Source organism: Photinus pyralis, unplaced genomic scaffold (genome assembly GCF_008802855.1).
Source record: "Photinus pyralis isolate 1611_PpyrPB1 unplaced genomic scaffold, Ppyr1.3 Ppyr1.4_LG9, whole genome shotgun sequence".
NCBI lineage: Eukaryota > Metazoa > Arthropoda > Insecta > Coleoptera > Lampyridae > Photinus > Photinus pyralis.
This window is the reverse complement of record NW_022170878.1, coordinates 13877551-13902861: the sequence shown is the minus strand read 5'-3', so window position 1 is coordinate 13902861 and position 25311 is coordinate 13877551. Positions and strand designations below refer to the sequence as shown.

Sequence of the window (25311 nt, the reverse complement as noted above, 5' to 3'; positions counted from 1 at the left end):
GAATTGCCTTAATAAAAGCGGGTATTATTCTTAGAACGACCAGCTTTGTAATTTATGTACATTAACTACCTATATAATTTAATGTTAAATTAATAAGTACCTATCTAATTGGTAGGTATGTTGGCTTTTGGATCTTTTATAAAGGCCCCGCAAATATAATTTGAAGTTCCGTGCTCTTGCCATGTTTTTCAGAAAGTAGGTAAATTACTAACTCCATAACCAACCTGTATAGATCAATACATTTTTGAAAAGAATCCATTATAAGTAACGCACTTCATTACTATACAGGGTGAAAATTTAGTCCGGAACACTGAATATATCTGCAAAACAACATTTTTAAATGAAGCTTTTTGTGGTATCCAAAATTATAAAACAAAATCTACGTACTTTAAAGTCATTGGTCATTGGCGTACTTGCGCATGGTCAAGGAGACATATTTTGTTTTAATATGGCAGCTAGGTACCTATACTAGTTATAAAAGAAAAACCCAAATCAAAGAAAATAGATACCTAATTAATTTTATAATTTATTTTTGATTCATAAATCAGAATAAATAAATCCATAAAGAGCGTTTAAAAAAGCGGCAGAGCACATCGGTGTGATCCCACGGATTCATTGGATTTGACCCATTTTCAATTGACTTGTTACATGTGGCATATACCTAGATCAACTGTGCAAAGTTTGAACCAAATCCGTCCAAGCGTTTGACAGTTATCGTGTTCACGGACAGACGCCGGACACCATCGACTCCCCGATAAAGCTTGCATCGCTTTGCTGATACTCACATACCTATCTAATAACCTAAAAACTTTTTTTTTTCAACGCAAAGTAGGTAGTTTACGTACATTCGCAGTAAACTTTTTATAATTTTGTAATTGTACTATAGAAGGCCTTTTTAAAAATATTTTGTTGTGATGATATATTCAGTGTTCCAGACAACATTTTCACCATGTATAATGAAAATTCGACGTTGATACAAAGTCTAGGCCAGGGGAATTATTGTACTTGCACACGGACAAGCGGAAATACCAAAGCATGAGCATCGCCAACGTGAGTTGATCTATCTAGGATCTAACATTCAGTATTATTAACGACCCAATCAGAATCACAAAACAGACAATCTTCCCGAAGCCGGATGCGTAAGGGTCTTAACCATCAAAGTTTAATAATTGTTTCCATGCTATCCTGAAAATTTTCCGAAAAATTCCAATGAAATGTAACTTTGCTACTATAACAAATGAATTTAGGAAGAAAACTCTATCAAAAACAGTATAGAAACCAAATCGTGCCATTTAAAAAATGTACGCCAACTAACTCTCAAAGTATTAATTAACAATCTTAATTATGCCGCTTTTATAGTATTTTTGTAGTTATGAAATATAGTTTTTCATTCGTGCAAATGGGACGCTACAGTTTGCGGCATTATTTCAATCACAGTAGGTAGGTACGTACCGAGTGGTACTTTTCCTCCGAGAAATTAGCAGAGAGAATTACAGTATCATGAGCACATAAGGATGCAGTTTTTGATTTCCGGACCGGAAACAATGCATAGGCTAACTAGATAAAGTGCAAAAAATGTTTTTGGTATTTCGTTTGACAGCTCTGGTACATAGATTTTATAAAAATTTACAAAGGAATAAGTTCCAAGGCCTGTTAATAATCACTATTATATCACTACAGTATCAGGTAGTATTAGTCAAAGAAGCAACAGCTGGCAGGAGGCTACGAGTTGTCTGATCATAAGTGAAGTATCCTTGTTTCTTTGTGTCTATATTGAGGTGAGGTTAACTAAACGAAGTACTCACAAATACATTTGCTTAACTTTTTACTTAATAATTATACATAGATTGTCACGTAGCAGACAATATTACCTATAAGTGTATACCATAAAACAATATAAAAGGAGGTGAGGCGTGTATACAGGTGTTCAAAAACAGGCTACAAACTATAATTCAACTTCAACTATAATAACCAAAGTCAAATTTGCATGTCATATTGCTACCGTCTAAAATAATTTTAGTTAGGTCATGGACAAAGACAGCACAAGTAACCCATGATATACCTAATGAAAACATGTATCATATGCAAGTAACCGATGTACAATTTTCGCCCTACACTGGACCAAATAAAGCAGAAAATTATTGAAGTGTTCATACACAAACACATTTACATAAATGTACAATAATTTTAAACACAAATCCTATTTTTGCTTGGACAGGTTGACGTTAATAGACTGATGGCGATGTTGATGCGATTACCTACTCCACTTTTTTTAATGTTCTGAACAATCAAAAATATATCTTTAGCGTAGTGAGGTCAGGTCAACTTCCTCATAATTACATATACCTAACTATAAGGCCTATCACGTCTTATTGTGTTATGGTATGCACTAAGATTCTTAAAGTTAATAGGTTACTTTACTAATAGGACGAGTTTAATAGCAACAATCCACAAAGAAATCTTTGCAATCGATAGTAGAAATAGTAGATTCTTCTATTTCCAGAATATCTGAGACTCTGTTATTTACAAATACATTCTAATACATTGTAATTAAGCGTTTAAAGTCAAGACTTACAGAACGATGAATATAAAAATATAAATAAGTAAACATTGTAGTGCGCTACAAGGCACTACATTCATCTGATTCATCCGTTATCTTTATTGGCCTAACTCGAACTGCTGTAGCCTTTGATGTAAGTAACAAAAAATAAAACAAAAGCACCCATAATCAATTGGAGTTTTTGTTTTATTTTTTGTAAATTATGGCGAGTTTACGTACTGCAGTTGCAGATACATCGAGTTACTATAAAAGAATCCGAATTGCGTCTTAATTTTTCAATTTCAGTTCTACCAGGTTCTCGAAACTAAAATCTTCCCTCTACACTGGAGGATACTCTACGTGAGGTAGATGACGTATTGACAATGGGTTGATATAATCTTTATTTATACTTTCAGTCATGATTCATCTACATCCAATGAGAAGTAATCTACATATTCAGTCTGTTCAAAATATTTCTTATTTAATTGTATTATTATTTTGCTTTTAAATGTTTACATTATAATTATTATTGTTCACTGCATTCATGCAGAGAAGGTAATTGATGTGGTAACCTATTAATTTTAGTACCTACCTATTCTGAATGTAACTACCTACTACTTATTACTATAGTTGCCTACAATAAGTTTAGATGCATAGTAGTCGATCGGCCATTAACCTGAAGCGATTGCAAAATAAGTGCGCCTTTCTTAAAAAGTCTATACACATCCACTAATCAGGTTAATCCCCAAACGAGAACTATAGACAGATTTGTCAAACATCATCAGTTCAATATTTGTTATCACCAATTCAAAACATTTATCTCTTTCTTATGACAGTGGAAGTAGTGCCTACTTATTCAGGCGCGACATTTTTAAATGCTTTCTAAATATTGACACAGCATTAACATTGACTTATTTTGAAATGCGTTCAAGTAATTTGAGAACCTACATTTAAAAATCGGAAGAATCTTTCCCGTGCGCAGATAAACAACTTATCTTCGATGGATAATCCATCTCATAAATTGCTATACGTTACGCCAAAAAGAAAACCTATATAAAAATACAGACACGGGTCCCCATTGTTTTGGTGTTACGTAAAATTGGTACAGACTTACGAGTACATCTTAAATAATAACTGTGAGGTTTTCAATACGGTAATATCACATTGCTGATAGTAAATTTGTTAAAACCATTATTCCTGGAAAGATGTGTCCAAATCTACAAACTAGTTCAAACTTACAAAAAAGTCTCCAAATTGCATTGTTTGTGCGTTTAAGGAGGTTTCGGAAAAAACATTTAAAAATTTGACGTTTCTCTGCACACGCTTCTTGCTAATTGTACAACTTTTATTAGCGTTATTAATCGTTTTGATTAAGACAGAATGCAGGAATTGCGCTTTCCGTGACGGTCTCGTATTTGCTGCAGATGCTGAAGCTGGACGGCAGATGGAATTGCAGGATGAGGCGAAGATGAAGGTGGAACACCGGCTTGTGATGGCAAGGATTGCCGGCGGCGTCTACGTAACGCTGGACTTAAATTATATTTTACCTTCGCTTGCGCTAAAAGCTCTTTGAACACTTTCGAAACATTAACATTGTCTTTTGCCGAGCATTCGACGAAACCGTTCTCCCAATCGACCGTTACAACCGATTCCGTCATCGCTGTGTCCATCTGTAAATGCCAAAAGCGGTGTTAAATGCATATTTGTCACATTTCGAAAACAAATGCTTTTAGACTTTAACGAACTTTTACGAAAATACACTGGTAGCGAGCGGTTGTACCACTCCCATCACATGAGGGCCCATTCACCCAGTCGGCTGTTGGGTCAGTCCTACAACGATAGTACTCAACGCATCCAACATGCGTAGGGGGTCACTCGGATTTGAAAAGAGATTAAGAAAACACTCACCTGAATCTGGTTACAAGCAATCAAATAACCAGACCCAAAGTTCTATACAGGGTGACAATTTGAAAACTTACCACCCCCCATATCTTAGTAAATAAACGAGATATTTAAAAAAATCAAAATCCGTTTCGGTAATTCGGAGGGGGAATCACAATGACATAGTTGGCGACGCACCCCCTCCAACCCCCTGCGCCCCAGCCACCCCAACTTTTAAATCTTAAATAGTGACCCCCCATGTGTGATACGTCGTTGGAAAGCTCTGAAAAAATGCTTTCCAACCATACCAAATAGCATTACATTTAGGTTAGTAATTATCGTGCAAATCAAAAAATAAACTAATATGATACATTTGAAATCTGTCATTTTTACAACGCAACCGGCGAACATAGACGAACTAAGACAGAGAATAATTCAATAAATGTCGAAATATTGCAAAACCAACATTGGAAAGGTTCGACAAGAGTTTGAGAATAGATTATAACTGGCGATCAAAAAGGAGTTGCTGTCGAGTCGGTTTTGGAAGTTCAAGTTAAATACGATTTTCCATGTTTATTTTTTGATTTGCACGATAATTACTAACCTAAATGTAATGCTATTTGGTATGGTTGGAAAGCATTTTTTCAGAGCTTTCCAACGACGTATCACACGTGGGGGGTCACTATTTAAGATTTAAAGTTGGGGTGGCTGGGGCGCAGGGGGTGTGAGGGGGTGCGTCGCCAACTATGTCATTGTGATTCCCCCTCCGAATTACCGAAACGGATTTTGATTTTTTTAAAATATCTCGTTTATTTACTAAGATATGGGGGGTGGTAAGTTTTCAATTTGTCACCCTGTATATTCCAGCGATAATTTCCATACACACTCTCAACAAATGTAAGTGATTTCTAGATTTCCAAATATAACAGTCAGCCATTGCATAAAACACCTAGTATAAATAATTTCAAAACAATAGAACAAATCCCCTGTGGCTAGCACAGATACCACTGCCACACCTGGGCATGCGCGATTTTGACCTTTTACGACTAAGAATATGTGTACCAAAATTAGTTCCAATCGGTTCAGCCGTTTAGCCGGAAATGAGACAGTGACACATACACACTGGCGCATGCGCGATTCTTCCCAAAAGCTTTTCAGCTCTTCCTTTGGTATCTACAAAGACGATCCTCCGATGTGTACAAAACTTTGTTCCAATCGGCTCATCCGTTTGGCCGGAAACGAGAGTACAGACAAACAGACCGATCGACAGCATCGAGAAAAATACGTTCTGTTTGAAAATTATCTCAAAACGAATGTGTAGATGGGAAATGATCTTACAGGCTAAATTATATTTATAAAACTAGTATCCTACTTGCCGCAAATGTATGCAACATTCATTGCACCTAGATTTAACTACACTAAACTAACCGCTACAACTACGTCTATCCCTATACGCTGTTTTCAATTGCTACAGAGTGCCAAATCGGAGTGGGGGTAGGTACCTCTGTTCTACTCACAACTATGACAATAGCTACGTGCCAGTAGTCAACAACTATTACTTTCCCACCCCTACCCCAATATGACAATGTACTAGGCAAAACTACCTCTTGAAAATTAGGCAACAATCGTAGAAATGTGTCTACTCTACCGGATGTACCTACACTACAATAAATCTGAAAATGCGCTACCAACCTCCCTATTGCCGACTAAATCCGTCTTATTTCCAACAACGACTATGGGCACGGCTGAACTGCACTTTGTTTCGTGTATTAAATCTCTTAATGATCTGACTTCTTCAAACGTCGGGGCGTCGTTAACGTCGTAAACAAGAATAAATGCGTCGGCCGAGGAAATTGATAAAGCTCTCATCGCGGGAAACTCATAAGCTCCGGATGTGTCAAGTATATCCAAAGTTAACTGGACCCCGGAGACGTCAAAATCACCTTGATGCATTTCCTCAACAGTGCGCTTATATTTTGGCGAAAATGTTCCATACAAAAATTGACTAATAAGGGAAGACTTGCCGACTTTCGCTGCTCCGAGAACAACTATTTTGTGACGCACTATCGTTAGTGATCCAATTGTATCATGCTTCTCCTCCAAATCCGACGCGTCCTCACTTCTTTGCGATCTGAAATTTTGTAGTTTATTAAATTAAAATACGATATTGTAAGAAAGTAACATATTTCTGAACATGAACTGCTCAACAAAAAAAAGCACTGTTCGCCAATCTACAAGGGGGCAAATGTGGTAGTTTTTGTATTGTAAGCAAACGGCTGCATGTGTTTTAATTGTATAAAATGTATTTTGAAGGTGGTTGAATTCCGTAACAAGTTTTAGTTCTTCGTATGAGTGAACTTTCACATACTTGCTACTGTGCGCAAAATACAATTTAGCCCATAGTATTCTGTGTTCATCTGACGCTGTCTTCAGTTCTAGAGAATTCGTCTACCGCAGTTTGCTTATGAAACTCCCCGTTTTGTTTAATCCGAACGACAACGATTTCAGAATGCCACTGAATATTAACAGTTACACAATTTGCATATAAATTCAGGTTGTACGGCTTAATCTACATTACAAAATTTGATCTTATTGATACCCATCAAGAGCATAATATGCGATCAACTCATCCCATGCGTTTACTTTTGCTATGGCTACAGCTCGTTTTGCCTCTTCCTTTCTTCTTTTGATCGTCTTCCGCTCTTTAGCCTATTTCTTTCTTTAGCTCCCTTCTTTGACTTGACCTAGACCTCGTTATTCTACCACTATGACTCTTTGCTCCCTTTCACTTGTGATTATTAGTAAACTTTTCAAAACAAGAATTGGTAAAAAGTTATATGTAATGTACAGAGGCTTCGTTGTACCTAAAACGTTTTGCTTTATTCGCACTCATCCATAGAACTAATACTCCCATAAGAATCTTTTTTTTGGCCAACCTGAAATGAATAATTTGTAATTTTTAAGAGTAACGTAGATGTGCAATAAGATATCTCTTTTTTTCTCGCCCGCCACATGTAGCCAAGCAATAACACCATTAATGTTATCCTATATTGGTTTTTAATATGTTTAATTACTTATGCAAAATGACCTAACATTGTCATTTTTATTGTATTATACTGCATATTTAAACGTACAAATTAAAGACTTATATGTTTTACAAATTTATAGTTCTTTAAAGATCTTTAAAACAGTCCTCATCTTAATTCTGTCCTTATATTAATTTCAAAGAAATAATAATTAAAGTCATGAATCAAAGCGCGAAATAAATTAACTCCGCGAATTATTTCCGCCAAAAAGCAAAAACCACAATCAAAACGCGACCTTTATTGAAAACCGCGAATAAATCTGCCAATTAAAGCGCGAAATAAATTAATTGGTCAAATCCAATTAAAATTTCAAATGGATTATTAAATTAATTTAACGAGAGAATCAAAGCGCGAAATCGCAAATCAATTTACCGCGAATCAAATTTAATTGCCCTTGATTGAACCTGTGAATAAAAATGAGTGTGGGTAAAGCGAATCCCTTCTACTCCTGTATGTGTAAGTAGAAAGAAAACAGAAGCGCATACCTGTACCAAAAAAAATGGTACATTCCGGTATCTTAGTTGTCAACACGCATTCAAATTGGGCCCAATGTGTTTGTTATTATCAGGACAAGGTTTGTATGAAACATAATTTCCAAAAAATTGTACGCAAAGATGTAAAAAACAATTTTTCTCTTTTCCGTCATTTTAAATCGGAATATAACTATAGGTAATAATAGATGAAGTCAAAGCGAGATCTACTATACGACTCTAAACCGTCGACTTCGGGCGAGAGGCGAAAAAATAGACTGTCAAACGTATCAATTACGTATGCCCGCGAATCCTGATGTAGTAAAATATACTTTTCGAAACTTCAACGCGAACGAGAACAGTCCTGTTTTACAGTCGACAAGAGGCTTGACATTTAGAATATAAATTTCTTTGAAGGCGTTAAGGTGAACTCCAAAAGAGACTTCCCCAAGTTCCTACGGGAACGAAGTACCTACGGGAAAAAAAAACGGATTTTCCCAAACACGGTACGAAGTTCCCCGGAACTGCTAGTTTGTATTACAAATTTACAAAGTATAGCAGGTTGCCCGATATTCGCGATTTCACTTTTTCATTCTTAAACAACAGCGGCATTATTCTCAATCCAAAAACGCCCTTCCACTGGAAATACCTACCTATCGATATTGCTTCACTAACCTTGTATGATGGTGCCGGTCATTTTCTGGTTCTTCTTTATGAAAAGATGGCTGCAAACTGAATCGTCTGCGAAACTGATGGCGTCCTTTCATTACGTACGAGTACTTACGATGATACTCTAAAAGAATATCTGAAACGAAAGCAACAATAAGACATATTAATACCTAATAGTACCTAACGTGAACACTGTACTAATTGGTATTATATCGAAAATGGGTACTCTTATGTTTTCTGAATATTCTCATCAAAAATGCAATTCTAAATGCCTAGATATAGGTACTCGAAAAAGTTCAATGTCAATTTTTATAAGAATTAAATATAATAAAGCCACATGTTCAATTCGAAGATGATTGACAATGGAGGTTTTCGGTTTTAAAATTCTTCTTCTACAGCCATATCTCGGGGCGGACTGGCCCGGGGGGGCGGGGGGGGGGGGGGTAGCGATTGCCACCTGGCCTATACGTCATAATGGCCCGTTGGAAATTTATAAGTATGTGCTGTATTTAGTTTCTTGCACTATTAATAAATTATTAACACGTTTCTCTAATTGGAGTTGATGTGAGGTTGTTAAAAAATTAAAAAATTCTGTTTTAATTGAAGTGTTTTACAATGAATTTATCATTTTTTGGCGTAGCATGAAAGTGCTGAAATACAATGATAGGCGACGCGCCTCGTTTGGATTGTATATTTTGTATACTTTTAATTATCAGCTGCAATTTAAAAAAAAAACTTCATGACTACACTAATACTTTAATGGCCCGTAACCTGTGCAATTCCACCTGGCCCGCCCCTTTCGAAAGAAAATTCAAAGGGCTGTAACTTTTGAACTAGTAGCCCAATCTTGGAACTGTTTGAAATTATGGATTCTACAGGCCACATTCTATAAGAAAATTTTTTTCCGGGTCGATCTGAGATAATTTTTTTTTCGGGGCTCAAAAAAAGGCAGTGTATAACCTTCCTTTTTTACCAAAAATTGACTGCACCAAAATTTCTCGGGAAAACACTTTTTCTTATTAATTTTGGTGCGTAGAATCTAAAACAATTCGTACTTTTTCGATTAGACTGCTCAATCAAAAGTTATGGACTAGAATTATATCTCATTAAAGTCTAAGCGAGAAGTGCACAGCAAGTCCGCAACACGAAAAGATTCTGTTTTGATAACTAATAACTAATAAGATATAATAATTTGATGAAGGAAGGGACAGATTCTGCACGGACAAACTGTAACTGGGATTTACATACGAGTAATATAATGAAAACTAATTTATCGAGTTCTTTTTCTTAGTTTTTTTGTAAATTAAGTTCTTTATCAAGTTCAATGGATACAGGATAAGTAGCACGACTCAACAAGATTTTGGCGTGTTCTTTGTCGTTTTACGAAAAAAGGAAACATTAAAAGGATCTAGGCTTTACAGGAATACATAAATATCTATTTTTAGAAACCGTAAGATGCAACTCTGGGAATTACTGAACCGAAAATCCAGTAAGCTAAAACAGTATTGATCCTCTGGATGATGTTTTTTATATGAATTTGTATCTTCGCAATCTAACGTGAAGCTAGGTGGGCTATTTCCCAAGAAATTTGAATTTCTGTACAAGCATTTATTTCAACAGTCGACTGCGACCTATAGAGATTGAGAAAATCTGTAATTCAAATAAAATAGGCACGTTAAGGGTGTCAGGAAGGGGGTGATTTGTTTATCTTTGCAGAACTAGTGCATTCTTGGGTGATCGATGAGAATTCGTGTTTATAGGTACCTATATAGAAAGTGTAATAATGTTGCTTAAATGCAAGATTTTCATGCTGATTATAATTTTCAACATTAAAGCATTCATTTCAGTTTTAACACAGACAATTTCGGAGCTACCCTAAAAACATACCCTGAATGGGAATCCTGTAAATTTTTATTTCTGAAAAACAATGTTGGCATTTACTTTCGCAGGTATTATCAGTATACGCATATATTCGATTTACTGAAAAATACGCTACGTTTTCATTGAAGTAAGTACGTACTTGGGAAAAGTTATAATTAGTAACATGTTAAACTTTCGTTTTTCTAATATTTAGATCTTCGGAGTAATGTGCAAGAACCTTAAATAATCCTCAACCCCTTTATTTTGCATCACAAAGCCCTCAAAGTGTATCTGCTTATTGTTTGATATAATTAGCAATTAAAGGTTATCTGGGAGAAACATGCTATTCGCGTTGATTGACAAACATATCTACTAAATAAAACCGAGGGATAAAAGATTTATAATGGTAAATCCGCAACGCTTAATTATAGACTTCCTAACTGGACGTGAATAATGGAGATTCATTCTCCATTTCTTTATAGTGTTTTCTCTTTGCAACGCTATTAGGTGCAGATAAATTTTCTTCTAATTGCGACGTTGGAAACAAATACATAAAATGATATTACCGATTTCGTATTATAAATTTCCACGCCCTACAGAGGGTTTCATTACGAACAAACTTCTTCCTTATTGCCCACTCTATGTGTTAACGCCTATTAAAAATCTTCTATGGATTCCGTTTGCAAAGATTTCAAACCGTGAAAGCGACTGACGCAGAGGGAATGGAAGACTGGTATAGACTCATCTTGTTCTCAAACGTCGAGACTTCTTGGCGTTGTGGTTGTATCATCTCGATACATCAAGATGAGACAAATCTCTACGGCTTTTTTGCACTTTATTCGTTTTTGGTATGAATTTGAATTTGGCAAGTCAACATCCTTTAAACGTTTACTTGGCTGCCCAAAAAAAGTTTCTTATAGAAAATCATAAATTTTTATGTTACATTTAGTAATGAAAATCTTTTTCCATTGGTCCGTTCTCGTTTAGATTGCTCTGCGTTTGGCAAATTTCCAGCACCTACAACTCTGAAAAAGCGAATTTCTAGTTGTCAGCTGTATACGCAATCGTAATATTGTTTATCCAATATGGTAAACGCCTAATTGAAGAATAAATTAAGTTAATTTTAAGGAATCACTGACGCTCGAATACGTCGCAGGGTGCAGTGAAAATTCGCACAATGCCGTATGCTCAGTCCAAACCGAGTGGGCCGTTATTTTATGGAAACAAAATAATAAAATAAAATTGTTCAGACATTTCGTAGTAAACACGTTAGGAAAAATTAAAAGAAAAATAGTATACTATTTTGTATGTCGAACAAACTTATTACTAGCAGACCCTAAAAACGATCCGATTTAAGGCTAGGAAGAAATGACCTTTCGTTCAACACCGGCACGATCCTATCCCGGAGGTCGCTCACATCTTTAGAAAAACACAGATTGTAGACCGGGATCAGGTCTTCTGTGACCGGCAATCTTTCCTGGCGAGAGGTTTACTAGCACTATATTTAATCTGTGCTACTAGAAACGTTAAATAAACCTATGCGAACCTATAATGAAGTAGCGCGAGCATGCGTTTTGTGCCCTAGAAGTACATGTACCTAAGATCCCATGTGCAGATAACATCAGGTACCTACATACTTTTTCGAGTGCTCTTGATAAGACATAACATAACATACTGACGAAAACAAAATATATTTGATCCTTGACCCCCCAAACCTAAAATTGGTCACTATCCTCTCTCTATGTGTGCCAAATTACAGCTCAAAGCCTTTTTGATTTATCATACGAATGGGCAGCAGGTCGAACTTTTTTACGTGTTTGATAAAGTAAATAGGTATGTATAAAACGATGGCATTCCTGCACTATTCGGGAGCCGCAACTGACCAGAACATTAGTAAAATAAAACTCACCACGCTACCTACACATTTCAACGTTCAACATTCCCTAAAGTGACGACCAAAATCTTGAGAAAGAAGTAATCCTATTTTTTTTTGTTGCAATGAAATGTTTTACGTGGCGGTTAAAATTATATCGCAACTTTTACCCAATCATGTGAGGTCTTCACATTTGCACCATTTACACATACCTACCGAGTGTCTTAACCCCCGCAAAATATTTTGTTTACGTTTCGAATTATAAGTACCTACCCACACCACATGCATTAACAACTAATAGCCATTTTTCAAAATTATTCATTGGGAAAATTTATCATCATTTCTACTCAAATTAACTTTTATGTGCAACCTTTTAGTCGCAGTATGAAGTGGAGTATTAAGATAGTGTTCGCTCTACTTAACACACGCTCCAATGGCTTGGAACACAAAGGGAGAAAAAAAGAAGGAAGCGTCGCCAAAAAATGTACTTACGGATACTTGTCGCGCTGCAGCCTTATAAACTTGATCAGAGTTCAATGCTGAACACTGGACAAAACACTGAGACCAACAGGTTGTAAGAGCTGGCTACGGATATTTGACTGCTCCCGGAGCGGCTCCGGACGGGCTCCGGGCTCGCTCATGCGCTGATCTTACGTTCAACATGTGCTAGATTAGAAGAAAAATTCTGAATGATTTTATTTTCTCCCTTAACATAAAACTTCACCTTTCAAATTATTTATTTAGGTCTCTCGCGGAATACTACCCCATACATTTTCGGTTCGACGCGCTTTCTAATTAAAATCCAATATTTCGCGCTCGATTTAAGAGTAACGTAAGCTTACGCCGGAACAAAAATTAGGCTTATTCGATCTCAGTGTAAAACCCAATTTAGTTTAGGTTTTCACTCTAAACATTCCGTTCATAGTTCAAAACTCGGTATAGAAAATCTTCGAAGGAGAGTAGTATAATTGACTTGACACAATTTATAAGGTCCACGTTAGACTTTACTTGCAGTGCCTAGGATTCAAAATTCCATTCCCTTCATTTCCCCTATATGTGGTGCTAATTTATGTCGACAAGCGATATATGTACTTTATTTGTATGTGCACACACTGCATATGAATAGGTACCGCATTTATATGAGGTTGGGGGAAGATAAAATGTAAAAATGTAATCGATATGCCTACATTATTTTAATGAGATTCGGGGGAAATTCTATTATCAGTTGCGCTACATTAAATGCCATTTCAGATTCTAAGAGCGGAAGTTTGAACACAGAATATCCATCACGTAACTAACTATTCATGTTCATACACTCGGAAAAGTGAAACTATTAATAGTAACTACCTTGTGGAACTATAGTTTTAATTCAAAAGGCAGAGGAGGCAACCACCTGCACAATAAACAACAACAAAATAACGTAGGTATAAAATGCGAAAAAGGTGGTGGGACTGGGACTCGTCGTTCCTGCAGTCCTTCGATCGCCTTTTATGGCCTCTACACGACAAAAATTGGCGAAGCGTGACTGATTGCATCACCAAGTGACGGCCGATGGGGTCGTCACATCCCGACGCCATATAATTATGATTATTACTAATATATTATAATTATTAGCACGCCTACTGATCTTGAAAAATTGACAAAGCCCATTTTCCTTAGTCCCCTTTATTGATCCGTCAGAAATATAGGTAATAAACCTAATCTCAACATGATATTTCAGTAGCGTACCGAAAAACATGGACAAATAAATAAGATACAGAAATAAATCGAGTAGGTCTAGATACATGTTTTAAACAAAAGTTTAATTGAAACAAATTGCATTGTAGGAATACATTTTCAAAATGATAGTTCACCGAGTAAAAATAGGCCGGGAAAGGTATTGTTAAACTGTATAGCATCATTAACTGTTTATAATGACATGAATACAATCTTGACCTAATCAACTTCTTCCCCATGTGAGTAAGAAATTTGATTAGGATATTTAAATTGTGGGTTTCAAATTGCCTTCTTAATTTTTTTTAAAAGCAAATTACACAAAACAACAAAATTTACACAAAATGCCCATGCCCACGTTAATGTAGTTACTAATTCGTAAAATTTGTGCTACAATTGTATAGCTTATCACGATTTCGATAATTTTTGAATGCACTACCAATAAAATAGTAAATATAGTAGGTAACACCTGAACATTTTTGAAATCAGAGAATATTTTTGTTAGGTACATAATTACCAAACCTTCATTAAAGTTTCCCAAAATTTGTTTGTTAGTCATAGTAGTCCATGGTAAGAAGTTAATGAATGTAGTTTTAATTTTAACGCGATTTGGTATTAATTGCTCTTATTCTTTTCGGTTCACTAAAGGAAAAGATCAAACATATTTTTTTAACTTTGTCGGTAGGTATTCCAATATTTTTGCAGTGATTGGGTAAACATGGGAAAAAGATCGTTGGTCCCCATGTTAACTTTAGCGGGTTTATAATGACATCAATTGAAAGAAAATTTTTGTTTCTCATTTATTGATGTGCGAATTAGTTAACTTTCAGTTGTAGGTACTTCTCATTATTTTATCAAAAATTCAGCAATAAATCGAATTCGCAAAACATGTTCAGGCATGATCCAATAATGGAAATTTTCTAAAATCTAAAGAATTGAAAAAGCCGCAATAATATTTTTGTAAATGTCCCGGCAAAGATCATAAGTCCCGGTGCCTTCGTTCTTTATAGTCGCCATCCCGCGTAAATTCACGAAACATACTTTGCATTGCAACTTGACCTCATAGTAGAAAACTGTAATAATTATTAACGAATATCAAAATCAATCAAACCACAAAAAAAAAACAATCATAACCACAACGTGGTCTCCGGTCTGTTGATATGATATTTTTATGGTCTGTGACCAGTGACCATAACCATTGTTTAAATACATTAATAACATAATAATAAAATTACCAAGTACAAAATTATCTGTTGTAGTCAGAAACAATGAACCAGGTTAATTAGTAAACCACAGTCTGCGATAGATTTTTAACTTATTGTCCTGTTGTCCCTCCACCTAAAAATTGTTCAATGTATCGTGGAGGTATAGATGGAGATTCTCCAGCTGAATTGGAGTCGCAATTCATATTACGTCTACCTGAAGTAGCATACCGTTGTTCATCTTTGGGGATTTGCGATAATTCAACCGGTTTCACCCGGTTGAATTATCGTAAATCGCCTTTGGTGTCAATTTAACGTCACATTTTATTTACAGGAACCAGCCCGATTACTTCGCGATGCAATACACAATAGTAACACTTTGAAAGATAGGTTTGCAATCAAAATCGATGACGATTTGCGACACGGAGAAGTGCGAGTCGACCACTATTTGATGAATGCTAAAGTTGTCGATTTACCCACAATTGTAGAATCTCTGAAGACGATAGACTCGAAGGGGTTTTATAAAACGGCAGATATTTGTCAAATGTTAATATGTAAAGAAGAAGACGATCCGACAGTTGACGAAGATTCGCCACAGAAAAAGAAGAAAGATCCTAACAAAGTGGATAAAAAGTACCTGTGGCCGCACGGCATAACACCGCCAGCAAAAAATGTTCGCAAGCGAAGGTTTAGAAAAACATTGAAAAAAAAGTACGTCGAAGCACCCGAGATTGAGAAGGAAGTTAAACGACTAATTCGTAGCGACAATGACGCTGTATGTGGTTATTTCCAATATAAATTTCGTAATAGAACTTTTGTTTTTGTAGTTAGGTATTAAGTGGGAAGTAATTAATGAAGATGATGAAAATCGTATAAATCGTGGCACCGTCGTTATTAAAAAGGAACCAATTGAGTCTAACAGTCAAAATGTTGCCGAGGATGATATATTTGGTGGTGCTGTTAGTGATTCGGAAGAGGAGGATACGCACGTTAATGTTTTAGAATTAGACGAAACTAGTCAAAATTCCGCCGAAGATAGTCACTTAACCGATTCAAATTCCGTTATGAACACTTCTATGAACAGCAAAATTTATACTGAATTTTCGAGCGAAATGTTTGGAGAAATCGCAAATTCACCGCTTATGGATTATTATCATCCTCCTCCGCCTTCCAATATACAGTACAGCACTCAAAATTTATCCAAGTGTAAGTAAATTTAGGTATTGTTCATAATACACCTTTACATTTCGTTTAGCGTCCATCGAATCTCGATTGGAGGAGTTAGATATGGAGTTGGCGGATCTAAAAAATCGTAGATTACAGCAGGAGATTGAAATCGAAAACTTGGAAAATTTGGCACTCCGCCAACGGTTCCAAGATATATTAGACAGACTATTGCAGGAACAACTTGATAAGGAGCAGGAACAGTATGAATTGCAACAAATTTTAAAGCAAGGACATTTATAGAGCGCTATATATTTTTATATTTACATTTTTATGAAATTATATTACGTATGCAATTCCATAGGATCCTTTGAAAAAATCTAGTTTTGGGCACAGAAGATATTGTTATTCACTTGTGTGGCACATAAATTGAAATTTCTAGTATAAACTGTTTTGACAAATTGAGTATGTGATATATGCAATTAAATTTGCTATTTTACATGATTTAAAGTTTTATTTAAGTAGGTAGCAGCACTATAAGTACTTTTGTCGCAATTTTTATAATGTACCTAGCTATTCTGTGATAGATCGCTCTGTAAAAATGCAAACGTAAATATGTTTGCAAGATTATTGTACCCTTTACATGTAAAATTCTTGTAATTTTGTTTGCATTTGTTCATTGAAAAGACGTGAAATGAACTTTCGACGTGATGGTGGTTGATGCGACATCTAGGTATACAAATATAGCTCCACTAACTAATCTATAAAGTGGATGTCTATTATGACATAATGAATATTTGACTTTTTTGTTGTAAATTTTGGGCCTACGATAACGAAATTTTGATATCTTTTAACATTGTTAATTACTATGTACAAAGAAATTATAATTTGAATTGGGAATGGTTTTAATTAATCGCTATATTCACATGTCTTGTTTTTATTTATAATTTTATCTAGTTTTCATAAAAATTACGATGAAAATTGGGCATAGTGCTGCCACCTACTAGATTAAAAATTTAAATCGCCTCCCTTTAAGTCTACATTTGCAACATTGTCCAGTCGCGAACCGCGCCGCGCCAGTGCGGACAGCGCAAAAAACCACCCATCAGTAACCCGATGAGGGTTGCAGATAGAGGTTCACCGCGATCCATAAAAATTATAGTATCCATATGGTGCTAGTCAAAATTAAATTCCGAAACTTAGTAAGATGACCTGTTATTCGCATTATAAAAGGTAACTCATTTATTCAAATCGAAAGAAATGTAACAAATAAAAATATAAAAATACATCAGTCTTCAATCGTCAGTCAAACTCTTCAGAGTCTGAACCGCTAGAATATTCAGATCCAGTATATACAACCATTTCCTCTTCGTCATCAGGAATCTCATCTGGGTGGTCACCACCCAGATCGAGAAACGTTCTCTGTTTTTCGTCATCATACTTCGTATAATCATAGCTAATATTCCGTGATTTTTCTCCGAGAACTAATTTGGGCCAAGCTACCGGTATCTTCTTTGTTAAACTAACCTTGCAATCTTGACCAGTTAATTTGTACTCAAATTCCTTTAAAACATGGTCATGCAGGAATATCTTTAAAGTATAAGATTTTCCGCTAGTGGTTATCCTAAAAGCAATAAAGGCACTAATTAAGCATTAAGCATAAAATATATACCCTTCAAAAATGAATGCGTTCTTTCGAATCACATTAATTTCACACTTTTCTAGGCAGGGTATTGCAATCTTAAGTTTAATGTGAGTATCTGTCTGATACCAAATAACATGTGGAGTAAAATGATCTTGTAAGGAACTGCTTCTTGGTGCCGGTAGTGCCGGTAAAGTAGATGTTGAAGTCGTAGGTGGGCAGGTATCTTTTATCTAAAGTGGCGATATATTTTTACGGAAAAGATAAAATGAAACTACTTACGTTAAGAAGCTCTTTAAAAAATCCTTCGGATCGATTTATTACGATGTCCCATACTGGTTCATCTGAAACCCCTTCAATCGCTTCAATGGATGAGTCATCACTCACATTTTGCACATGGCGCTTCTGTTCTCGATTAATTTCTTCAAATGTCATTTCTCGTTCTAAAAAAAAAAATATGAGCACGCAGTGAATATGATCATAATACCAATTTCCGGAAGGGAATCATTGTCTTCTTCTTCATCTAAAATTTGCTTCCGATAAGAAAATTCACCGATATCTTCACCATGCAAAGTGGTTGCTATTCCCACGTCAATTAACACCTGGTTGATTACCAGAAGATTCCCGTTAAAATCATCGGCAATTACAACTGCGTATTTCAGTCCGCCTGTGCTTGCAGCCTCTTCTTTTTTATAAACATTTGCGTGTAAAATTCGAAAATAACTTTCGTTTGGTTCAAACATTAAATCTTTCAGCCTTTCAATGGCATGGATGTCCCAGATGTCCCAATCTGGTTCAATGCCCCACAGACGACATTCAATAGCCTGCAGAAAGTAACTAAATTTTATCCTTCTGCTTTTGGCTCACGTTTAAAGGATTTCATATCTAATTCTTTAATTCGTGAAGATGAACAAATTTCGTTTAGTTTTCGTTCTCTTCAAGTACAGATAGAAATGAAAGTGGGGTGAAATAATAACAATGACTAATCAAACAAAACACAATATAAGAAACGGTTGTGAATGAAAAAGACCGATGCTATTGATCAAGTCAATTCTGGAAAAACCGATAATGAAATTTAGTTTAAGAGCTACATGACTGACCAGGAAAAAATCAAATAAGATCAATTTATAGTTCAAAGGCTGTTCCACAAATTATCTACATAACACATGCATTACGTTAATTACCATAACTTCAATCTATGTACTTATACAGGGCCTTCAAATTACAAGGTCGGTAAAGTTAGACCTCGAGTTAGACTTATGCCGATTACAATGGTGAAAACAGGAAAACCACTGACAGTCTCAGTTAGGAATAGTGCCGACTTAAGTTTGAAGACCCTGTATCAAACACTTTTACCTGGAATGGAAGTTTTGTAATATATTTGTCAGGTAAATGTTTTAATTCTGACTTCATAACAGTTTCACAATTGCCATAATCTACCAAAAATACTTTCACAACCTCATCTTTCACTTCGGTTACGATACAACGAGCAAAATCGCCACCGATTGCATCTTTCACCAAGCAACATTTATTGGTAAATATTTCCCCAACTTCTGGATAGAAGGGTTTTTGTAGATTCTTTTGTATCTCTTCCTGGAAATCCTCAAACCTGCAAGCAGTGAATTATCTCGACGCCAATAACCTGATTTTATGCTTACACATCGTAAAATCTCACAATTCTTAAATAGAACAAGGAAGGGGATTCAACGTAGCTAATAAAAACCTGAATACAGTCAGAATCGTCCAAATGCGCCCATTGAGGTTGTGGCTGTCTGTTAATGGTTTTTTGTTCAACATTTAGTGCGTAGCTTGGTAACACAATGTCAGACTTTTTACATAAGTTGTACAGCAGATGTAATGAATTTTCATTAACGTTAGCAATACCTTGTTGTAAAAGAACCTTGCGTAAATTTAATTTAATTACTTCTAGATCACTTGTTTCTAGGGTTTGATAAACTATCATATTCTCAAGCCAGAGATTATTTGTCAACTGTAATAATATTCGGCCCATTAAAAATGCATCATCTTCGTCATAATTTGCGTCGGTTAATAAACTTTCCACTTTTGATTTGCAATAATGGCTCCAGGTATCGTCAGAATCTGTTGGTACAACATTAGCCAAATAGACATCGATCACTACAAAAAGGAGAATGAATACAATCTAACAGACTGTGAAATTACGTACCTTGAGGAGGAATGTTATTAAATTGTGGCGGCAATTTGTATAGAAATGTGGACGAAACATCAAACTTGGCACCAGTATCTAAGCAATGTATTGACACGGTCATTGCTCGCTTAGTTATTTGCTCAAAATGTGTAATTTTAAGCACAGAGCATCGAAGGTAAACATTATCTTTGAGCGCATGATAGGCGTACCAAGCACCTACGTCTACATCAAATACGCACTGCTTTTTCTTGGCCAAAGTGTCATTAAGTTCCTCCTGTAAATTGTCATACAACTGCCATTGGCACAAATTTCCGTCAACGTCTTTAACTTCGAGTATTTTTATACCGAAACTATTGACACTGTAGATCTGAGCAACTCGAAATTTGATTGTACCATTTTTTGGCAAGTTGCTACAGTAGTCGACCTTCTTGGACAAGATGTGGCGCATTTCACATGATGACAATTCGCATTTACCAAACAATTTTAGCTTTGTACACACACTTATTCCGAGTGCCAACTTTTTTGCTTCAACATCTTCAAGCGTTTTCTAAAACAGAAAATGTATCAAGAGACACAGAAAATTACAAACATGTTTGTATCTTCTTGTAATTATAAACTAATTTGAATTCTTCTGTAGTCTACACTACTTAAACAATGCAACATAAACAAACGGAAAGTGATATGTTATGAGAAACGCTGAAAGAGGGCCTTTTTGGTAAAGTCCTACCCAATTACGATTTCTATTCAAAAAAACACGAGTTTGCGTCCTAACTCAAAAACTAGAGCTTAAATAAAAAATTGAGCCCATAATTATCTGCAACTTTTTCCTTTACACATATTTTCTAATGTTAATAATAAGAGAACTATTAATAGGCACGACAAAAAAAAACGAAAAAATAATCTTTTTGATATATCTAGTTAACCATGCATTTTTTTTTTCAAAAAACTAAAAGCTCATTAAATTGAGCTGGTAAAATTGCAATTCTGTCCCCCATTTAATCGTCTCTGCTCTCTCTCTCTCTCTCAATCTCTGCTAGTTTCACAGATCCCCACAAACATCGGAAAATTCACCTTGTATAGTTTATACATTTTGTTTATTCACAATCGTATACGTAATATCTCAATTGCCAACTGTTTTGAAGTTTGGATGTGAGCAATTGTTTAACATCTTTTGCGAACCTCGTCATGGTCGGCAAAGTACTTTCCGACTTGCACGCCAATGCTGACTAGATTTCAATGTTACTCTGACACTAGTGGAATTTTTTATATATTACCTATTTAATACGGATTGTGAATAAAATAGTATACAAACCTCGCTGGTCAGTGGTTCATAACCAACGCGCCTCGCGCATATACCTCACCTCCACGCTTCACACGTCAGTGACGTACCTTAAGACCTTAGTGTAGGTAATGAACCACTTCATTACTATTACATTCTATTTGGCTTATAAAAATGTGGTTGAAAATAAAGATATATGATAGACTCTAGTAGCCTTGTAAGTGATGATAAAGCACACCGGCCTTGATATTTCTGCACATACTTTAACCACCTTGCGACGATCTTGCTAACGTAATATTACATAAAGAACCAGAAAAATGTGACTATCGCGAATTGATCGAAATGATGTGAATGGTAATGAACCTAGAATTTTTCTGGTTTGTGTAATACCTGTCAAAAAAAGAAATTGCCAAATTACCTTGATTATGACAGGGTAGTAATTTAAACAAAGTTGCATATGACTCGTCACATTACACCCCTTTACTACAACTTAATTTCCTGAACTTTTAACAAAAAAAGTGACAATTTTGTTTTGCAGGGAACCAAATTTACCTCGTAATAATTAAGAAACTCTTGTGGTAATTTTCCTCCTAAACGCTTCATCAACTGGACAACTTTCGGAAATTGTCTTACACATGTTTCATCCATAAAACTGTATGCGGTACATCGAGTCCAATTAACCTAAAAATGCAATATCAAACAAGTTGTTTAGGTCACATTTATCTGTCACAAGGAGACAATAGACTTTCTAAAAGAGTACAATGTCAAGTTAACATACGTTTGCCTCAGAAACCAAAGGGCTAGTGTAGTTCTCTATCATACACCTGAATCGATTAATAAATTCGGACCAGGTGTCGGGTAATGAATAATTAATAAGCATCACAGCACTGGTAATAGTGATGTTACAACTGAACACATTTTCCGTACAAAAAAGAGCTAAAAATTGAAAATACTTAAGATAGTTCTTCTATACAGAAAGACATTACCCAAATGTTTTCCCCCAATTGTTTTTTGCCACGCAGATTCGATGTTATTGATTTCCACCATCTCCATATCTTCAGTGATATACAAACAATTAATTCCCGCTATTAGCAAATACTGTTTAACTTCTTTAATTTCATCATCCGTATTACATATAACAATGGAACGACAGATATCAGATTTGCCTTTTAAGATTTCTACAACCGATTTACAAGCGACGTGATCATACAGACCTTATCTTACTTATAAGAGCTCCAATTTTCGCTTTGCCTTCTAAAAACTGCACATTGATATCCACTCGTCCATACATTGCCGCTTCTAAGTACGAACTAATACAAACTATTGGTGTAATATGCAAGGACTTTGATAAATTTTCAATGGAATATGTCCATTTTTCAGATGTGAGAATCATCTGAACTGTGTAGTTACAGTTACGATGGGACAGCATACTTTGTACTACATTAAGTACCTCTTCAGTTTCCTTCTTAAATCTTTCTAAGACAACGTTTGCCTTTTCAATAACTAAATGACATAAACGTTTTAGAGTAATAATTCTAGATGAAAGCAACGATAACAACGTTACAGGGGTTGCCACCAATATGTCAACCCTCTTCTCAAATTGATTCTAAAATTGGGGGATTAGGAAAGTTCATACATATGCATACTTACCAAGCTATATTTATCAACAGGTGGGACTGCAAGAGCAACATAAGATTTTTGCGACGCATCCTTTAATAGTTTTAATACTAAATGGTAAACTTTTTCGGCCACTTCGATGCCGGGACATAAAAGTAGACTAATCGGACTTACAGTGCGTTTGGGTAAATCGGAATAACGCTCCTGCCTTTCTAATTCAAATGAGCAAATCCCGGGCAGATACGCCAAAGTTTTCCCCGAATTTCTCTTCCCTATTATACAAATATTCAGATGCCTCATTACGGCAGGCCAAACGTATCCTTGAATGCTATAAACGTGTTCATACGATCGCAACGCTTTATGTATATCTTTGTGGAAAGGTGCGGCAGTAATTGAAGTTGCAGGTGTTAATACGGTGGTACTAAAAAAATTATGAGCACTTTTAACTATCGGACGATAGCTTAGTTTCTGAAAGTAAGATGTCCGCACCTCCCACAATGAACAATACAGAGAGTACGATCATTGGAGTGGGAATGTAGCAACAACTTATCAGTGGAATGCTTACCTATGCACAAGAACCGTTGGTTTAACAGAACGTTCAATTTTTCCACAATGTGAACTGTAAGAAGATTTAATTTTTACAGGTACTCCACTTGTTTCTTCCGTTTTAAGTAATAATTCAGGTTTCACAGGTCTATGATTCTTCATTTTCACTTCATTAATCTTCTTTCTGGCATTATAGTAGAAATTGCCCTCGCTCCATCCAAGGCACTGCTCACAGGAGCAGTTGTTTAGTAGATGCTTTCTCATAAGTTCGCGGGATTCGTGGTTTTCCTGTGAGGAAGTTGTCTCCTCCAATTCATTATTTAGACCTGACACTTCGCCATTACCTAGAGAATTAGTTTCAACTTCTGCCGACTTATTAGCGAGAAATTCCTCTAATTTTTTCTTAATAGTCAATCTTTTAGGATTATTATCACTTAAATGTGTATTATTAGATAATTGTGATGATGAAGAAATCAAATCAGAATCTGAATAAGGAGAATCCTTAACGTTATCATCAATTTCACTTGATGATAACACCGATCGATTTGGGCTTAAAGTATGTTGAGAAGTACGAGAACAACCCCGTCCCACACCCAAAAAAGGTTCGTTATCAAAATGGTCATGCGACATCTTGGGATTGCACGGTGATGTCTTCAACAATGCAAACTCTTTTGCGTCACCATTCATTTTGAAAGCTGAAATAACTGTGAATAAAATTATAATTATCAACAACGGATAAAAACCTTTTGAAAACATAATTGGGTCCCGTATTAGCACTTGTTCCTTAATTAATATTTCCGATAATTCGAGAGAAATCTTTGAAGTAATAATCGTAATTTCTCCTACATGAGTGTTTCCAATCTCTTTAACACATGTAAATAATACTTTTTCGGCAGTTCCCAAGTAGTCATTCGTTCGTTTCTTGCTACCAGGACTAAAAGTGATCTCGCCAACATTCTGTACACCTGTTGGTGTGCAATCCCGATGCAAGCCCACTACATCATTCAAAGATGCTTTTTTTGTTAACGGTGGTGTACAAGCAAATTCTGGAAGTATTTCATACACCGAATCCGCAGTGTGATCTACCCCGTAATCCACTAACCAACAGCTAAATGGAGCGGTTTCAGATAAGACCAAGGCTCTGTGCCACTTGGTTTCCTTGTAAACTAAGGCAAGCTGGGAGGAATACGAAAATTCAGAGAAGTCTTTTATTGTATTTCTTACCTGTCCAAGACTGGGCGCAGAAATACGCGGGAAATCACCGTGAGCTAATCTCCTTTCCAACCGATTCCGTTGGTTTAAGTTATTTACTTCAAACACCCAGAATTTGTGCGGGTTAAGGAATGTCGTTACAATCACTTCCATATTTTATAACATTACTTCACTTCTATCTAAATGTTTGTAGCTTGTGGAAAACTCCTTTCTGAAGACACAACTCGTAATGAAAACCAAAGCAAAAGTCCTGCACGAGCACGCGTACCATAAAATATATAAACATAAAAGTCATAAAACAATACACAATTGCGCAAGTGCACAAGTATATAGGCAAAATATAGTATACATGGTGTTACATGACCATGTAAAAAAAATTGGGTGATAAGAG

At 35.7% G+C, this 25311-nt stretch overlaps 3 protein-coding genes across 3 annotated transcripts; 1 reads left to right on the top strand and 2 right to left on the bottom strand.

Moving 5' to 3' along the window:
• Nucleotides 1-1876: 1876 nt before the first annotated feature.
• Nucleotides 1877-12973, bottom strand: LOC116180212 (ras-related protein Rap-2b). The gene is made up of 4 exons (XM_031500095.1): nt 12871-12973; nt 8652-8781; nt 6113-6551; nt 1877-4209 (listed from the first exon to the last, which is right to left on the bottom strand). The coding sequence occupies exons 2-4, from the start codon at nt 8741-8743 to the stop codon at nt 3910-3912; spliced, it is 831 nt and encodes a 276-aa protein (XP_031355955.1). The 5' UTR covers nt 8744-8781; nt 12871-12973; the 3' UTR covers nt 1877-3909.
• Nucleotides 12974-15210: 2237 nt separating this feature from the next.
• On the top strand, nt 15211-16961 carry LOC116180211 (transcription initiation factor TFIID subunit 7). Its single transcript, XM_031500094.1, has 4 exons — nt 15211-15515; nt 15628-16068; nt 16121-16499; nt 16549-16961. The coding sequence occupies exons 1-4, from the start codon at nt 15444-15446 to the stop codon at nt 16758-16760; spliced, it is 1104 nt and encodes a 367-aa protein (XP_031355954.1). The 5' UTR covers nt 15211-15443; the 3' UTR covers nt 16761-16961.
• Nucleotides 16962-17684: 723 nt separating this feature from the next.
• Nucleotides 17685-25206, bottom strand: LOC116180210 (putative ATP-dependent RNA helicase TDRD12). Its single transcript, XM_031500093.1, has 15 exons — nt 24933-25206; nt 24452-24884; nt 23728-24403; nt 23196-23583; nt 22770-23151; nt 22532-22723; nt 22324-22481; nt 22098-22226; nt 20285-20813; nt 19758-20235; nt 19456-19708; nt 18587-18923; nt 18382-18542; nt 18130-18332; nt 17685-18081 (listed from the first exon to the last, which is right to left on the bottom strand). The coding sequence occupies exons 1-15, from the start codon at nt 25071-25073 to the stop codon at nt 17760-17762; spliced, it is 4782 nt and encodes a 1593-aa protein (XP_031355953.1). The 5' UTR covers nt 25074-25206; the 3' UTR covers nt 17685-17759.
• Nucleotides 25207-25311: the final 105 nt, after the last annotated feature.

What these genes read in the sequence shown, in the direction of transcription:
- LOC116180212 (XM_031500095.1), bottom strand. Translation starts at nt 8,743, where the DNA reads ATGAAAGGACGCCATCAGTTTCGCAGACGATTCAGTTTGCAGCCATCT. An exon ending in GACCGGCACCATCATACAAG is followed by an intron (nt 6,552 to 8,651) that starts GTTAGTGAAGCA and finishes ACAAAATTTCAG; the next exon opens with ATCGCAAAGAAGTGAGGACG. An exon ending in ATTTAGTCGGCAATAGGGAG is followed by an intron (nt 4,210 to 6,112) that starts GTTGGTAGCGCA and finishes TGGCATTTACAG; the next exon opens with ATGGACACAGCGATGACGGA.
- LOC116180211 (XM_031500094.1), top strand. Translation starts at nt 15,444, where the DNA reads ATGTATCGTGGAGGTATAGATGGAGATTCTCCAGCTGAATTGGAGTCG. An exon ending in TTCGTAGCGACAATGACGCT is followed by an intron (nt 16,069 to 16,120) that starts GTATGTGGTTAT and finishes TTGTTTTTGTAG; the next exon opens with TTAGGTATTAAGTGGGAAGT. An exon ending in CACTCAAAATTTATCCAAGT is followed by an intron (nt 16,500 to 16,548) that starts GTAAGTAAATTT and finishes CATTTCGTTTAG; the next exon opens with CGTCCATCGAATCTCGATTG.
- LOC116180210 (XM_031500093.1), bottom strand. Translation starts at nt 25,073, where the DNA reads ATGGAAGTGATTGTAACGACATTCCTTAACCCGCACAAATTCTGGGTG. An exon ending in CTTTGGTTTCTGAGGCAAAC is followed by an intron (nt 22,227 to 22,323) that starts GTATGTTAACTT and finishes TTGCATTTTTAG; the next exon opens with GTTAATTGGACTCGATGTAC. An exon ending in AGTTTCTTAATTATTACGAG is followed by an intron (nt 20,814 to 22,097) that starts GTAAATTTGGTT and finishes TTTCTGTTTTAG; the next exon opens with AAAACGCTTGAAGATGTTGA.